General features: G+C 40.4%; 1 protein-coding gene across 3 annotated transcripts in view; it reads left to right on the forward strand.

Annotated features, from left to right (window-relative positions):
* The window catches only part of LOC147634347 (uncharacterized), a 31,314-nt gene extending 26,247 nt beyond the window's left edge, over nucleotides 1–5,067 (forward strand). For 2 of the 3 annotated variants that reach the window (XM_086805492.1, XM_086805493.1), the window contains 6 exons: nucleotides 2,902–3,079; nucleotides 3,194–3,357; nucleotides 3,940–4,050; nucleotides 4,168–4,350; nucleotides 4,459–4,503; nucleotides 4,599–5,067. In XM_086805492.1, the coding sequence (XP_086661618.1) occupies nucleotides 2,902–3,079; nucleotides 3,194–3,357; nucleotides 3,940–4,050; nucleotides 4,168–4,350; nucleotides 4,459–4,503; nucleotides 4,599–4,730 (813 nt within the window). In that variant the 3' untranslated portion in view covers nucleotides 4,731–5,067. The remainder of the gene's footprint in view (nucleotides 1–2,901; nucleotides 3,080–3,193; nucleotides 3,358–3,939; nucleotides 4,051–4,167; nucleotides 4,351–4,458; nucleotides 4,504–4,598) is intronic. The other variant, XM_086805494.1, reaches the window with a different exon arrangement.
* The last annotated feature ends 13,395 nt before the right edge of the window (nucleotides 5,068–18,462 follow it).

Genomic DNA, 18,462 nt, shown 5'->3' on the forward strand with positions numbered 1-18,462 from the left:
GCATTCTAAGACATAGTTCCAGCATCTGGGGCCAGAGGTCACCCCTTTGGGGCTGACCAAGGGCCTACATCATGTACAATCATTCAGTCACCTTTTGTACCATAGTCACCTTTTGTACCATATTAAATACAGAAAACCTTGACATCGCACATTGAGGTTATCGACTATGAGGAAACTTTTACAGAGTGCGTGTTCGATTGATCCTAACTCCAAGCCGTCTCGAGAAGATTCTACTCCCATCTTTGAGGATAGTACGCAGTAACGGAGGCTTGTGGGTTCTCTTATTCACTTGACTTATACCAGGCCTAACATTTCTCTTACAGTGTCAGTGTTGTCAGTCAGTTCTCTTCCACTCCTTGACATTCTCATTGGTAGGCCGCTCTTAGGGTTCTTCGATACTTATGTGGTACCTTGGACTATGGTCTCTCTTTGAAAGGAGGCACCAAGCTTGTTGGATACTCTGATGTTGATTGGGCAGGTGATCAAGATACTAGGTAGTCCACTTCTGGTTACTGCGTCACTTTAGGTTCCGGCCTCATTTCTTGGAGATCCAAGAAGTAGATAGACTATAGTTTCTCTTTCTTCCACTGAGACTAAGTACCATGCTTATTTGGATACTTGGTGCGAGCTATTATGGTTGATGTAGATGTTGAGTAATCTTGATGTTCTTTTGGACTCTCCCATTCGCATTCTTACATACAGCGAGAGTGCCTTGGCATTCGTACATACTTCATCTTTTCATGGGAGGACCAAGCACATTGAGGTTCATTTTACCTTTGTTCGTGAGCTAGTCATTGGTATCATTTCTTTGAGTATTGTCCCTCTCAGGACAACCTAGCTGATATCTTCACCAAACCTCTTCCTCGAGATACTATTGATCAACTCCTTACATGTATGGGAGTCGGACCACTGTGCTAGGGCGAAAGGAGTTGTTGGAATGATCATCTCTAGCCTCGTTTGATTCCTTTTATGGCCCCTTTTATTCAACATATTTATCTGATATTTATGTATATTTTTCCCACCTTTTATTAGGCGTTATTCCTAGTCATGGACTTTGTCCCCAGTCATGGGTTTTTATGCTGGCCGACCAGCCCCTTCATGATGTATATAAGGACAAGCCTCTATGCCATATAATTCATTTCATCATTTTGCTCAAGTGTTGGACCATTGTTGGCTGCTCTAAGTCTCTCCTCTGCTTCTGCATGCTGCCTTCAGTCATTCTCTCATACAAACGGTTCGCCTTGCTTGGAAGGTATTCGATCATGCCGATGGAATTGCTGGAAGAGCTGGCTGTAGTGGTGCTGTCGGTCACTCCATTGCACACTTGGCATTGTTTGAAGCCATAGCAATGCCTGGATGATCAATGTAAACCCCAAAGTTGCGCCCATATAGGATTGTCACCATGTTTTAGGGCCGGGGTCAAGACAAGGAATTCCCTATTATAGACCGAGTAATTCCTCTCTGTAGGGATCACAAGAGATATAAGCAAATGGACGTTGGAAGACCGTGCCAATGGCGATGTTACTTGCATCGGTGATTACCTGGAATGAATCATCCCATGAGGCAAGTGCTAAACAACGACCCTTTGCTAAAGCAGCTTTGAGGTCCTTGAAAGTCTGCAGTCCACACGGAGTCGCGTGGATGTGTTGTCTATGAGTTTTGACACCCTTGAGAAGATCTGTGAGAGCTGCTGAGAGGTCTGAAAATTGGTTGATGTGGGTGGAATATTTCTAGAAAATGACCGTACATCGTATGTAGTTTCTGGGATCTCCCAATTCAGGATTTCTGCCAGATGTCATCGGCACTAATAATATGTCCAAGGTATGAACCTCGAACAAATAAAACTCCGGTTTCTTTCACATGAAGGTCGTTGCTTTCCAACAACTTAATCACTTTTTCGATGTCAATGTCATGTTGCTCTACTCTTGCTGAAAATACAAGTATGTCATCCATGATCCAAGAAAATGAAGACACACTTTCCAAGTCTCTAAAAACACTCTCCAAGTCATCCATGATTCAAGAAAATGAAGACACACTTTCCAAGTCCCTAAAAACACGCATCATCAGGTGGTTAAATGTGGCTAGCATGACCACAAACTTGTAGTGGGCCCGTTCAGTGCGGAATGCTGGCTCGGATTGAAAATCTATACCTGATGGGACCCACTTTTCAGGTCAAGCTTGAAAAACATAACCAATCGAGGCTGCAGGAAGTTACCCTTGATTGTTGGCTTGTACAGAGCACAATAATCCACAAAGTTTGGAAGAGCCATCCTTTTTCTTAAGTAAAAGGAGCGGTGTTGCAAAAGGAGACACACTAGAACGTATGAATCTTGCTCGCAACAATTCTTGGAGTTGGTGGTCAAGTCCGATTCCATAGCTTTGCTTAGGTGATGCGGAAATTTGCATGGTGGTTCGGAGCCTGGGAGGAGATCTATCCTATGATACTTCGGTCTAGCCGGAGGGAGCTTGTCCTGAAGGAACATTTTTATGTAATCAGTCATGTAGGGCCTGGTTCTTCTCGGAAGCAATGGAATTGTTCGGGTGGTGTGAAAATAGATCACCGCACGATGTGTGCCTTTCCGCATTTCTCATTTAGCCTACATGTATAACAGGAGGCACGTGGGTGCCAACTCTCACCCAGACTCGCATGTGGTTAGTATTATTAACATGATGTTTATGATTTTTTTTTTCCTTGTACATAGTGTAGCTGGTGCTTTTTGTCCACAAATAACTTCTATGTAGAGTGTTCCTACTTGTAGGCTTCTCATGTGTGGCTGTTAATAGATCATGCTGTCAATATATGTTTGAGAATCGCATGATGCCTGGTTGGTCATGTGAGTCAAAGGACTACGCAATGTAAGTTTTTCCAAACTTTTGAGTTGTGTCGTTTATGTCCTGCAGGGCCTACTACAGAATGAGGCTTTTGGTGGTGAAGAAGATAAGGTAGGATTCTTTGGCAGATGCCTACTTCATGGTCAGATTATGGATGAAGGTTGTGAGAAGGCTGGCATAGAAGATATTTTACCTGGAGCTGCCGGGTCTAAGGATGACAACAGCACTTGTGCGCGCACTGAGGCAAGTTTTATTATCATCCCTTTCTAGTATTGATGGCTTGGGGGAGAACGTCTATTTTTTGAACCTGAATGTTTTGGACATGATCTCATTTTAGGCCAGTTATGTGGTGTGCAGGGAGCCTACAGAAGGGGAGAGACATCATTTGGGAGGAAGAAGATGGATTCAAGATTGCTTGGAGTATTACAGGAAGACGTTGCTGCTTGGCTTAGTATAAAAGAGCACAAAAGGAGCACCCGGAGGTTTATAAAACTGGCAAACTCTGACATAAAAACCCATCACAGAGTATGTTCACAGTCCTGGCTTCTAGCAACACACCTCCTTCAGACATCGAAGCTCATGCCTGCATGCTTTGCTTGAACAAATGACTTGCTCAATTTTTTAGACTGAACTGTGGGCATACATTCATCTATCTGGACAGATAGACAAATACTGTTCATTTGCAGGGTTTTATAGTCCGTGTTTGCTTAAGGAGGGCCATAGTGATATGCCAAACTTCAACCTTATTTCAACCTAGTCAAAAAGACTATTTTCTAAATCTTGTGAGACAAAACTATGGCTTGCTTTGTTGGCGGGCTCTTGCCAAAATGCTTAGTGCATGACCACCCTTCCCAAAGGCCATGAGTTTAAACCCTGACACCTGTGGTTCTTGCCCATGAAAGACAGACATGCCTGCTGTTGAAAAAAAGCTTTGGCTTTCTACCTCGCTTCCATGATCACCTCCCTGCACACATGCGTGCGTGTGTGCTGTATGCGTGGCCCCCCTGTGCACACGTTCATAACCTCATGTGTGTGTGCATGTGCGTGCATACCCTTGTGTGTGTGTGTGTGTCCTTTCTTAAACTTTTTCTTTTTCAATCATGACAGGAGTATGTTCGTTATAAACAAGAACAAGGGTGGAAGCGTTTGGCAGTTTACAAATCCAATATTCATGCTCTTGGACTCTACACTTCAGATTTTATTGCAAAGGGAGAAATGGTGAGCAAAGCGCTCAAATTTGCTTCCGATCTCCAGCCCTCTTCTTCACAATCCCTCTCCTCCCGTCTCTTATTTGCCTTGCTTTATATTCTGAATATGAACATGGACACTTTGCAGGTGGTTGAGTATGTAGGCGAAGTCGTGGGTCTACGCGTGGCAGATAAGCGTGAGGCTGACTACCTTTCCAGTGGAAGGCTTCAGTATAGAGGAGCATGCTATCTTTTCCGAATAGACAAGGAGCACATAATTGATGCAACCCATAAGGGGGGCATTGCTCGGTTTGTAAATCACTCCTGTTCCGTAAGTACGATGTATCTTCACCTTAAGCTTTCACAAAGTTCCTTGTGTTGTGAATAGCCATTTGCAGTGATTTGTCTTTCTGTACTGAATTTATTCGGTCTTTGACAGCCAAATTGTGTTGCAAAGATCATTTGTGTAGAAAAGCAGAAGAAGGTATGCTTAGTTTTTGAACAAGGTTAGCACTAAATAAATACTAACCATTTCATTATAAAAAAAAAGTTTTTGATGATAAGCTGTTGATAATGCAGGTAGTGTTTTTTGCGGAAAAGGATATCGCGGCTGGGGAAGAGCTCACATATGACTACAAGTTAGACTTTGAGAATGACAATAGAATACCATGCTATTGTAAATCTGCTCAGTGCAGGGGTTATCTAAACTAGTTTGATTGCTTAAGGTTATGTATGGTGGTTTACATTCTAGACTTTGGCAAGACTAAGGTCTGTTTAACACAGTTGAGTGTGATGGAAATTGCCAATAGTAAGGCCAGATTGCTTCCGTTGCCAAAGGACCGGTGGCCAGATTGCCTGACAATTGTTGCACTGGAGATGTGGCATAGCTTTGTGCACCAAGCATGTAAAGTAAAGCCATAACAAAGGTTGTAAGATAGAAATCAAGAGGGTTTCTGCATTAGGACCGAGGTCATGCCATTGGAGGTGGCTTATCTCCCTGATAGGGTCGTGTAAGGTGGAATGATTAATGCATGCTTACTGTACACTATCCGATCTGCTCTGATTTGCTACTTTTATGTTTTCCAATCATTTCTTGGTTTTAGAATATGGCTGTTAGATCTGCATTTTTGGAGCCAGAGCCATGGGCAACATGGTTCAAACTTGCAGTTCGGCTGTAGAACCCAGTCGTTCTTTGTTTGCTCTTTTTAACAAGAATCAAGTTCCCTTTGTGGATCAAGGGTATGCTGTGGCCTCCATTGAGCAAAATTTAGGCTTTGTCAATGGGCCAAACTATCTGCATTGCGACAACTTCATGTGGTAGCTATTGTCTCGGCCACAGGCAGTACGTCTCACTTATCTCGGCGAACTCTCCATCTTTACATTTACATGGACACTCTTATCTTTTGTTATCAACCAAACTGTGTGCACAATGTCCGTCGCTAGCCCTACTGTCTCTCTACATTTGCTATTTTCTTATGTTGTAAAAGTGTAAAGATATGCAGTGTTGTGTATGTTTTGTCGTGCGCTAAAGTAGACACTAGTTTGCAAAATCATTGCAAAGATGTGTGTATATGTGTTGAAAGAATTCGTACATAATCTTTCACTCCACATAAAATTGTAGTAACAGAAGCAACAAGTAAATCTTTCTGGTTTGTAACCACTCTAAAGATCTTCTCCGGATCTGCACTCCTTGATCATATCCAAGGAATCTCACTTAAAGACACGGGGTGGTGTAAGGTCGTGGCAATTCTGTTTCACTGCTTGCGGGGAGGTGCAGGATGGGCAATAAATCGCCATGGTTGAGTTTTCGCATGGTTTGATTTTTGTGGAAGACGGAAGGTGACAATCTGGTGCTAGCTCATGGATGCTTGGAAGTTGGAAAGGGAGTACACTGCTTGGAGACGAGCTAAATAACCATTGAGGCTACTACGCTTGGAGTGAAGCTGATGAAGTTATTATCTATCTATTACATATTAACCATGAACAACCAAGCACAAAGAAAAGAGAGAAAAAAGAAATCTTCGATCCTTTGATTTTTCGATTGACCTTTTGTATTCGATCGATCCTTTGTATTTCAATTGACCCTTTGTATTTCGGTTTCCATACTTGTGTTTCGCTTCTTAATGTCTTTTACATACCGTAGCAACGTGCGGGTTGAGTATTAGTAATAGTCAATGGAATCACATGTATTATATGTATGAAAATTGCATCAATCCATATTCACAAGGTACGAAAAGGTTGATCAATCATTCTTGGTGTGAATCTATGTAGAACTATACAGCTTCTTCATGGAACAAATTAAAACTATGGGAATAAAATTTGATTTTAATTGATTGTCGACACGCCACATGGAATACCTCGACTTCTCGCTTTGTGATTTTAGGTGACTTGCAAGTGTGATATATAACTAGGCCGAATTGGGACGTTGGAAGGGCCTCCACATTGAATACCTCGACTTGTCACCTTGTGATTTTAGGCAACCTACAAGTGTGATTTATGACAAGTTTAAGTTGGGTATTTTGCACGGACATTGGAAGGGGAGCAAACATCACGTGGGCAGCTAGGTTGTGTGAAGATGGCTTGCCCTTGGACAAATCGTGGGGGTCATAGTTGGAGTCCCCCAAGTCAGTGAGACATGCTAGGCTCTTGCATGATTTTTGGCAAGGTCTAATTCGTAGGAGCCAGTGTCCATGGATAGGAAACCACTAAAGTCCCCTACCCACACTAGGTCCTTTGCTTTACCTACCTGCAAACATAGTAGATCTCCTGGGTTCCCTTAATATGTCTAGTATCCAGCTCACTACGTCTACGTGAGGCTACCATGGTACCTGCATAAATTGACTCACAAGTCGCACTGCGCATAATTGAGAGTTAAATTTCACGGATTTAGAAGTTCACTAGTTTTTTGATATAGTTAGTTTCCAAAGGTCAAAAGGGTATCTAAAAGGTAGACCCACATCACATTGTGGGAAAGTGTTGAAAATCAATGTGCTAAAGGGTGTAACACTTGTGTCGTAAGGGGGAGCATGTACCATAGTCATTTGATATGGATGGATTCCAAATGTCAAAAAGATTCTAAATCCATGAAAATTAACTCTCAGTTTCTGAAGGTACATGCTTCCCCTTGCTACACAAATGTTGCACCTTGGATCATTAAGCCAGATACCTTGCTTGGTCCTCAAGATCTCAATGCTCACCCAAATCCTTTATCTCAAATTTTGTCATCAATGACGACCAATCTCATCATTGCTCTATCACAATCAAATTATCCACATAAATCATAATTAGATCATCCACATAAATCACTATCACAGTGAGTCTAAACACGAGGTACTTTGCCATGCAAAATACCATTTTTCCACATGCTTTACACATCCTGAGACCTGATTTATGCTGTTTGGGATGGTGGTGCAAGAGTACAAAAAACCATACTTGGATGCAATCAAAAGGATCTTGAGATATGTCTGACTATAGTTAAATGTGGGTTGAATTACATAGTTGGATATGATAGGCATCTAATGGGATATACAAATGTAGATTGGGCAGAAAGTATATCTGATAGTGTTGGAAGATAGTTCACCCATGGCCATACCCACACTCATTAAAGAAAATTTATTTGGTGTATTAGAAAGCTTGACATAAGCCATGGGATATTGGTTGTATTTGACACATTCTACTAGAGAAACTCGTGGAGATCAAGTGGGCATGTGGAAGAGATTTTCTAGGCTAGAATGTAGGAGAGAATAGTTGACCATCCATGTGGTGTAGTGACATCATTGGAAGATGGTTCACCCATGACCATACCCACACTCATTAGATCAAATTTATTTGGTGCATTAGGAAGCTTGACATTAGTCATGGGATGTTGGTTGTATTTGACACATTTATTGTATTTGGGACATTTGATATATTTGGAGCATTAGGAGTCATTAGATATGTCTAAGGTCATTTTGGGTGAGTAAACATGAGAGAATCTACTAGAGGAACTCTTGGAGATCAAGTGGGCATGTGGAGGAGATTCTCTAGGCTAGAATGTAGGAGAGAATAGTTCACCACCCATGTGGTGTAGTGACATCATTGCTTATGTACTTAAGCCTGTAATCTTGGCCTATTTAAGAGGCTTCTCTCATCAATGGAAACATAAGAGTTATTTGCTATTATGCTCCATGTTTTTCTCATTTGATTAAGTGTTAATCTTTCTTATTATCACCATGCTTAGCTTCACCTTTGATCCTCCATAGCTATATAATTCTAACATGGTATCAGAGCCTCGTTTAGGAGGTGATTAGGCATTTTTTTTTGTTTATCTGGTCTCTATTGCTATTTAGGGTTTTCCTCATTGTTTGCAGTTAGGGTTATAGAGTTTGCATTAGCATAAGGAGAAAGAGGGTTTGTGAGAGAATAAACGAGCTATGAACATTGTCTTATTCTAGTCCTTGAGCTTCCCAAGGGCAAGGTAAGATGATTCTCTGGGACGGGGAGTGCACTATATCCGATCCTCTTCCCGCACTAACTGCTTCCACAAAGGGTACACTCTCACCCTGAATAACTGGTAAGGCTTCCACCACCAGAACTAAACCCACCAAGAATATGGATTGGAATCTTGACTTAGAATCTGAACTACCACTAGAACTAAACCCACCAAGAATATGGATTGGAATCTTGACTTAGAATGGTGTACAATGGTGGCAAGCCCACATATATCCTATGGTCCACACCAATCTCATATTCTTGGACGCATGGAAAACTCTTGGAAAACCCACACTTACACAAGAAAACAAATTTCACATGAAATGCATCTAATGAGTGTTGAGTATTTCATTCCTAAAATATCTATAGGAAATCACCAATTGGAGTGTATATTTCATGTCATAGATGTAAGAGCACTCCAAGGCCGGATTATCATGGGAAAAGAGTGGATTGATGCCACTCACTGCCAAATCAATTGGTGATAAGAAACGACCACCATGACAGTCAATAACAAAAAAGATATGGTTCTCTTGTGTCCCCAAGAGGACATCAATTGGTGAGAAGAAACGGCCACCATGACAGTCAAAACAGAAAAAAAATCATAGTTCTCTTGTGTCCCCAAGAGGACATCATCCAGATAGCCTCATCCTCAACTGCCCTCCACATTCAAGTCCCATCCTCATCACCGGTAATGTCACCTGTCTACACCTCGTGCCTCACCAAAGCTAGTCGAAAGGGCACTGTCGACACCATCCAACATTGACAATCAAGCCTTGTTGTCAACAATCACCGTTAACCCTATATCCTCGACCATCCACAATATAACATTATAATGGCAATCAATGTGGTGGGTGCCCAAAAATCTTCTTGCAGCTCAAGGATTCTATGATGGCTACACATAACTTTGGATCCCAAATGGCCATCTTAGAAACCCCAGAACAAGAAGCAAACCCAGCCAACAACAACAAACCCTATGCCAAAGATTCAACGTTAGCTAGTCCGCGACCACCTGCTAAGAGAACAAGGCTACTATGATGGCCACACTTGTCTCTGGCTACTTTTGGCAACCCCAAGAACAACGAAGCTAACATGCTCAACGCTCAAGGATTCCATGAAGGCAACACACACCTGTGGCTCCAAAAGCCACAATCAAAAGCTTGTCTGAGCATCGATGACCAACTCATAGATCAAAGCCCCGTCGATAAAAAACCAAGAAGCCTCGTCAACCCACGGGCCCTCATCACTCAGCAATGATGGGTGCCCAAACATCTCTTAGAAGCCCAAGGCTTCAATGATGGAAACCCCATCATTTAGATCCCACAGACTAACCCTCAACCGTTGGTCCAAACCGCATAAACCAAGCTAGTACTTGTCCACTCGACGCAGATGGTTTAGTGACCAATGATGAAACAAGTCCCCTCTTCATCAACTAAATCCCTACAGACTTGCCCACACACAAACCATGGGCACTCAAAAGCTTAATTTTCCCAGCCCTTTAAACCAAAAGAGCCTCGTCCACGAAGCTCCACCCCACTCCTCAACTTCATCGCCAAACCAAGGGGAAGTGTCACAAATGCCACAACTTATACAGCCACTCAAAAAAAAACCTCAAGGGTAAGCTCAAAAATTTAACCAAATGGGCTTATCAGTACAAAACCCTCTTTTGGGGTGCTAACCAATAAACACATGTAAATCCTCACCCACAAGGAGGCCCAAAAAAAAAGAAGCAGAGTCTAGGTGATTAGGACCATGAGCACACCTTTTTCCCTCGCCCATGCACAACACCTCACAATTCTCACTGGGCTCTATCATTTGTGCACACACCGCACAAAGCTTCATCATCAATAGCCATCGATGTACATCTTTGGATGGGGGGACCACGGAGGCCCCGCAAGCCTGGTCAATGGTACGACCCATCACATGGAACTTCTTCATCACACCTGCTTCATCCGAATAACTGTGCTTCATGCTTAATCAATCCTACCCATAACTTTTTCATATGCTACCTTAGCTTGGGACGCCAAATAATCCAAAGTAGCTTCTACTTCCATACTCAAATGCTATACTACTCCTATGGATCCTCGCCGTCAACAACTACCACTCTCATCAACATAAGATCCAAGTCACGTGAGCTACGACACAAGATGACAAATCACTAACATCAAAAGAGAGAAAACCGACCCCCAATAAATCAACACCCCACGGGAGCGAAGATACCCATCAAGGTGTCTTGAAGAAGATGTTACAACTACATGTACATTACCATTAAATATAACACCTCAGAGCGCAAGCAGTTTCCATGCAAGTCGCCTCCTCGTTCCTCTAGAAGATGTTACAACTACATGTACATTACCATTAAATATAACACCTCAGAGCGCAAGCAGTTTCCATGCAAGTCACCTCCTCGTTCCTCTAGAATTTTCCCCTTGCCACTTGCTTACTAATACCATTGTTTTACTAACCCCTCATTAACACCACCACCTACCTCTTGGATACTTGTCATTCAGTATTCCATGCTAGTCTACTCATTCAAGTACTCTGGCTCCTTTGATGAGGGTGTAAAGCCGCAAAGGCGATAAAAAAGAAAAACAACAAAAAAAAAATAAAGAGTACAACTAGGTATATACAAGAAAGCAAATTCATAAGAGCCCATATGACTAGATGAATACTTAATCGCTAGTACTCTACTAACTTCTTTCCATCTTACTAACCCCACCACCCCCTTTGATTTCTGGAGAGCTAGGAGGATCAACCAAGTGCAACTTCCCAACGTGCCTCGACAACCTCTTACTCATCACAAGGATGTGATCGAGTTTAGGAAGGAGAGTATGTTAACCACATGATGCGGTTACTCATTCCTACGATGACAATTATGTCCGTATACTTATGTAATGGGCACCCGCACTATATTGTAAATCTCGTCATTTGATGAGAGAAACACACTAAAGACACTCCCAAGTCTTGAGCTTCGAAGGACAGACAAGAGCATCTCGGTGTGTTGGCCAAACCATAGAGAAAAGCCTTGTAACTATGTTTTGGGCGCCTCGGGTCACTTACTCCCGAGCGACCAAGTGGGAAAAGACTTGGAACTATAAAAGCCAATTTCTCTTGTTTCTAACTTAGTCTCCCATTTATGCAATAGAAGTGAAGTGTTCTCTCTCTCTCTCTCTCTCTCTCTCTCTCTCCAACTCTAATCTAGCATGTGTGATGTGCTTAGGGTTAGGGTTTGGGAGTGATTAGTGCTAATCACTTGTTCTCTCTTGCTTCTTCTCTCCCTCTTGCTTGAGGGATTAGGCTATCACCATGATCGTCTTTTGTAGAAATCCCACACGATCTTCGTGAGAGAGGTTGCACCACTTGTAGGATTAGCAACTACCTAAGTGACAACGAGTGCGGGAGGAAAAATAAAGAGTACACAACTAGGCACATACAAGAACGCAACTTCATAAGCGCCCATATGACTAGATGGATACTTAATTGTCGCTAGTACTCCACTAACTTCTTTCCATCTTACTAACCCCCCTACTCCCTCTCATTTCTAAAGAGACCAGAGAACCAACCAAGTGCGACACTTCCCATCCTGCTCGACAACCTCTTACCAATTCACGAGGACACGATTGAGTCTAGGAAGGGGAGTATGTTAACAACCTGTGGTTAACACATTCCTACGATAACTATGTCCGCACATTTATGTAATGGGCACTTGCACTATATCGTAAACCATGTCATTTGATGTGAGGAAAACATCCTAAAGACTCTCCCAAGTCTTGAACTTTGAAGGACAGACAAGAGGATCTTGGTCAGTTGGCTAAACCGTAGAGAAAATCCTTGTAACTATATTTTGGGTGCCTCGGATCACTTACTCCCGGGCGGCCTAGTGGAAAAGGCTTGGAACTATAAAAGCCAATTTATCTTGTTTGTAGCTCATTCTCCCATTTATGCAATAGAAGTGGAGTGTTGTCTCTCTCTCTCTCTCTCTCTCTCTCTCTCAACTCTAATCTAGCATGTGTGGTGTGCTTAGGGCTAGGGTTTGGGAGTGATTGGTGCTAATCACTTGTTCTCTCTTGCTTGAGTGATTAGGCTATCACCGTGATCATCTTCCACGGAGATCCCACACGATCTTGGTCGTGAGAGAGAGGTGACAATGAGTGCTCGAAGATAGTGGCAATGATATAACGAGCGGCTATAGTGGAGCTCTTGAGCATAGCTCAAGCTTGGTGGATTGGTAACTTCCCATGTTAGGGTGAGCTTAACAAAAGATAATGTTAAAGAAACCTTGGGTGCAAAATAAGGGTGTAAAAGCTCCCTCATAAGATATAGTGCACATGATGGGAATTGACATGCATAAAAATACCATTATAAGGGTATTTTTCTTATGCTTTTTATTTAAAGTGGTTGGTTTAGCATGGATATGGGCTTTTACTTACAAGCACTTCACCAATTTGGGATATGAATGCTCATTGAATTTTTCATCAACATCGACAGCCACATGGCCTTAAAATCCCTAGTTGTAATCATTGTGGTAAAGCTGGTTATTTAATGAAGGATTGTATAAAAATAAGCCTAAATTGCAATGTAAGTATTGTGGAAAATTGGGACACTTGGAAGATAGATGCTAAATCAAAGCTAAAGGAGTTGAAGCTAATATTACTTTAGAAGACTCACCTCAAATAGACTCCAAACCTTGGAAAATATACCAAATGAAGATTCTACTCTAATGCACAAGAGGAGGAAGCATTGGCTGAGCTTGATGAAGACATGACTATTGATGTGGATGCTATTTTAGATAATATCGCAAACCATTATGCCAAGGAGGGGGAAACCAATGTTGTAGCTAGAGATTGTAATGGAACAGATCAAGTGGTAGGCCAAAGAATCATTGGCGAAGCTTCAAATGGTGTTCATGAAGCAGGGCAATAATATTTTAGTGCAGGTGTGGAAGAGAGCAGTTACTTGAATCCTTTGAGTGGTGAGCAAGCCGCAGCTATTATGCAAGGTGTTTTGAAACACAATATTGAGGCATCTCTAACAGCAATGGAACTACAACAGTTTTAGCGAAGTGGAGATGATGTGTGCTACTTTTGACAAGGAGATCAAGTGGGCTTGTAGACAAGGAGCCAAAGGACAATGACAAGGAAGATGCCAAGAGAGTCAAGTGGGATTGAAGACAATTAGGATGATGACAACGAGAAGGAGATTCCAAGAGAGTCAAGTGGGCTTGAAGATAAGCGGGATGAGGACAACGTGCCTCTCCAACACATGTTTCGTGGTGCGGCCTTTAAGTCAACAGTCACGTAATTTTTTTGCATTAAAGACACGTGTTTGTAGCATTCCAAACCAAATGACACGTGTTTGTAGCATTCCAAACCAAATGACACCCAAAAATAAACCACCCAGGCCCTCTCTAGTAAAGTCATGACATATTTTTTAAAGTCTGCGGGCATATCCACTACCATGTGGGTTCATGACAAGTGTCACGTAGGATGCTTCCTAGTCTGTACCTCTTTTTCCCCCTTTAATTAAGCTGCATTTTTTCTCATCATGGTGCACTAATTTAAAACTTCATTTTATAAAACTTTGCTTTGTGTTTTGTATAAATGGTCTTTGTACAGGTCAATCACCAAACATGGTAATGCCAAAGAAGTTGCTGATTTTTGATGTAAATGGTGTGCTTTTAAAGTGTTGGTATAGTGGAGCACCAGATTGTTATAGAGGGCATGTCTATATGAAGGCATGTGGTTGATGCAGTTTCTTTCATAATTTCTAAAGACCTTTCAGGTTTCAATCTGGTCTTCTATGAGAGATGTAAACTTATGGCCTCTTGTCAAACTTATAAAAAAAGAGTATGTCATGCCAACACTTGGATTATTCCAATTGGCCCATTGGAACCTTAATTGGACCATAATCCAAATTTTTTTGAAAATGTAGACCCTTAGATCCCTTATACACATTTTCAATTAATTTCTTTTATAAGAGAATGAAAGTAGAGCTTTTCAAGTGGATGTAAGTATTGATTCAAAAGTGGGTTTAAGTATTGGTTACAAGTGGATTTGAGTAATGGTATGGTGCAAGGGAAAAAAGTTTAGTTTTTATTATGACCTACCCAATTTACAAGAGTGGAAAACTACTGTTGTTTTGTAAGAGACAACAAACGTTACATACATTAGAAAGGTAGGTTACATCGACAACCGAGTAGTGCCATGCACTTTAGGGGGTTGAAAAGATCTGACTAGAGTACATGTGGGTGGATGCATGAAAGGATGTCAAAAAATAGTACTGTTTTGGCAAAGAAAGGTTGAGTAGTACTAATGGTACTTTGAAATACTATTAACCTTTGAAATGCTCTTTTCACACTTCTAAAAATAGTATTTTTGTGCTTCTTAATCGAAATTATTTTTTAGTAAGCTAGCCACCGTGCTTACAACCATTTGGCAGTTGAGAAGTAATTTCCTAATTCTCTTCCTCGTTTTGGCTCTTTTCCGTTTGAACGTATCATGTTCCCTCTCCTCTGTAGAAGCTTATCTTCCTATGGTCCATGGCCGCTCTTTCTTTCTTCATGTTAGAGAACTGCAAGTTTAGTTTCCTACCAAAGCATTCGTACTCTTCCATGCACAAGCAGAGACTACTTATGAAGAAACTGCTACCTTTTCTTTTCATAGATAGAGAGATTTCTTATTAAATTATTGCTACTCTACTTTGCACGAAGAGAGAGAGTTGTTCTTCAGCCCTAGTACTTCTCTTGGTGTGCTTATTGATTGTTGTACTTGCAATCTTTTTTCACATGCCATAGTAGCATCTCATTATCATCTGTGTATAGTAGAAGTGCATGGGACAAAGTATGATTTCATGTTTGTTTATTAGTAGCCTAGAGTACTTTACATTTTAATACTTATCTTGAGTATTCTATTACTATTTCTCTCTTGCAAGTCATAGTAAAGAAATTAGTAAAAAAAAGAAGATGTAGTTGAACATAGTACTCTACCTGTACATACCACATCTTTACATATGTATGACTCAATTGTGTGTAGTACTCTGTTAGTACAATCTGTTAGTACAATGTATAAAACTCTTTTAGTGCATAGTGCATAATACTATATTAGTGCGTGGTTCTATAGTAGTATTTAGTATATAATACAATGCCAGTGCAAAACTTAGATAGTGCAAGACATGGATGAGACATTTGTCCATACATCTTTAAACATGTGTGACTCAATTGTGTGTAGTACTCTGTTAGTACATAGTACATAGTACTATAATAGTACATGGTTCTATATTAGTATTCACTATATAATAAAATGCCAGTGCAAAACTTAGATAGTGCAAGACGTGGATGAGACATTTGTCCATACATCTTTACACGTGTGACTCAATTGTGTGTAATACTATGTTAGTACATAATAGTACATGGTTCTATATTAGTATTCACTATATAAAACAATGTCAATGCAAAACTTAGCTAGTGCAAGACATGAATGAGACATTTCTCCATAATATTGCATCACTTTTGATATAGTACAACAGGCAATTGTGCTTAGTACTATGTTTATACTCTATTAGTACTTAGAACCATTTAGATAGAATAATACATATGAAACATTCATACATAGTTCTTCATTAGTACATTAGTACAGTTTAGATATATGTAATACATTGATATGCATCAATACATTACATATAGTTCAATACATGGATGAGGTACTTGTTCAAAAAACTTCATAGTATATTTTAGATTGTACCACACTAATCTTAGTACATAATACATGAGGTACTTGTTCAAAAAACGTCATAGTATATTTTAGATAGTAGCACACTAATCTTAGTACATAATACATGAGGTACTTGTTAAAAAAACGTTACAATATACACTTTGTATCCAAAAATATCTCGATTTTGAATTCTCTCTCTAGACATTTTCTTTCTCTAGAGTAAAACAAGGTAAAACAAGATCTTTTTCCATTTCTGGGGGGAGGGGGGGATGATTACAAGAGACTGAAGGGCCGGTTCTTACACCTTTACATCTCAAAAGTTGGAGGGAGGAATCTTACAGAACATGATGGGGCAGGAGCAGTCATAAAGCATGCACTTACTATAGAATAGCTTGACACCAATGGTGTATCTCTTCTTGGGTGACACAAGAAGAGTTGGAGTGAGTCCCTAGCGGCTTCACATCGAGGAGTTAACCCTCTTAGGGTTGGCCAAGTGCAAATCTCTGGAATCGACCCTTGCATGTATCTCTCTTCTCTTCTCTTTCCTTCTTGTGTGCAAGGTAGCATGTTATCCTAACATCTCTAGGCTCACGTGTCTAGATTCACGTCTTTTTTATAAAAGACTATGGGCTTATGTTCCCAACCCGAGAGTGGGTTTGACTTGTTTTTTGAGACTTTTAAAACTTAATGGGGGATGATTAAGAATCTTAATCCTAGTTAATGGTGGTTCTACAAGTAATTAAGTGTCTTATTATTATTATTAGTTGGATCTGCATGCTTCTAAGCTATCGATTTTCATGCTTTTGAGCTAACGATTCAAAAAACACATGAAAAAAAATGAAACGCATGAAGCATAAACACAATTAACTATCCCACACCTAATGGATATTAATGCTCATGTTTTTTTATTGTTTTTTGTTGGATTTACATGCTTCTAAGCTACCGATTCAAACAATGCATGCAAAAATTATATACATGAATACAATTCACCATCCCAGTCTAATCCATACCTAATAGAGCTTAATACTCATGTTTTTGGTATGGATTCCACTCCTAATCATAATTGCTAATCTATTTCTTGGCTTAATGCAACAAGATTAAAGCCTTATGGGCTTCAAAATCATGTAATCACTATTGAAATCATGGTGTTACTTCTGATTTAAGAGATTGAAATAGAATGCTCTGATGTAACTGTTACAAGGTTCATTTTTAAAAAAAAAACAACAACCTAAACACATCCAAGACTCCAAAACTATATGTTTTCAGAGTGTGACCTACTAATTTCAATGCCGGACAATATTGGGAAATCCTAATAACTTAGAATGGACAGATAAATGGAGCTAAGCCTTAGGCTAGTCCCTAGGAGCACCAAATATGTTCAAGTCAAGAGCTTACCTTAGCCTTGCCAAAGCATATGTCATTGGGTCTTGTTTTCGAGCTGTAATTGTAACTTCTTGATATGGGCGTGCTAGCTCGTCCATTTCATCTTCACTCAATTATCACACTAGAATGCTCCTTATCAATAGGTGAAGGGAGAGCTCTCTATGCCTAGATGGAGGCCAAAAGAGATTTATCTTTGGCAGTGGTTCTCTCTCACAAAAGCCGGGGGAAGAGGAAGATAATGCAAGAGAGAAACACAAACCTATCTAGCATGCATTCATCAAGCATCCATCAAGCAAGCAAGATTCATTACTATACATGCAAGAAAGAATAAAGAAAAGAAGAGCTCACAAGTCTCACAAGTATTCTATTACAAGGGAATAACTGTGTATTGCTTATTGTCAAAAATACTTATATACAAGTGACTAGTTTTTACACTAAGCTATCCAAACTTGAAAATGGTTTGGCCTCTATTACTAATCTTGCCAAACTTAGAAATGGTTCGGCCTCTATTACTAGTCGTATAAGTAAGTATGCACACAAAATCCTTATACTTTCCCTATTTAACATTAAGCTTAATGTAAGGCTGCTTTATATGTTCCAGCGCCATCTTACAAAAGATAAGTGCCTGTTTGAGTAGGTAAGATGGAAAATCGCCTTACAGTAGGTCAGGTGAGTGAAACCATGTTAACCTATGGAGTGGTATATGGCACTTTACTTGAGGCATCTTCCTCCTTTTCTTTTGCCTTTGCTTCTTATATTTTTTACTCTATCAGGCTCCATATTATTCCACCATAAAGATTCAAGCTTCAATAAATCCTTTACCTAGTATGGTTTACGATCTAGGATTCTTGAAGTGATAACTTGATTAACGACTTCAAGTCTTT

The sequence above is a fragment of the Cibotium barometz genome, chromosome 11 (genome assembly GCF_041138505.1).
Source record: "Cibotium barometz isolate CiBa-2024 chromosome 11, ASM4113850v1, whole genome shotgun sequence".
In the NCBI taxonomy this organism is placed as follows: domain Eukaryota; kingdom Viridiplantae; phylum Streptophyta; class Polypodiopsida; order Cyatheales; family Cibotiaceae; genus Cibotium; species Cibotium barometz.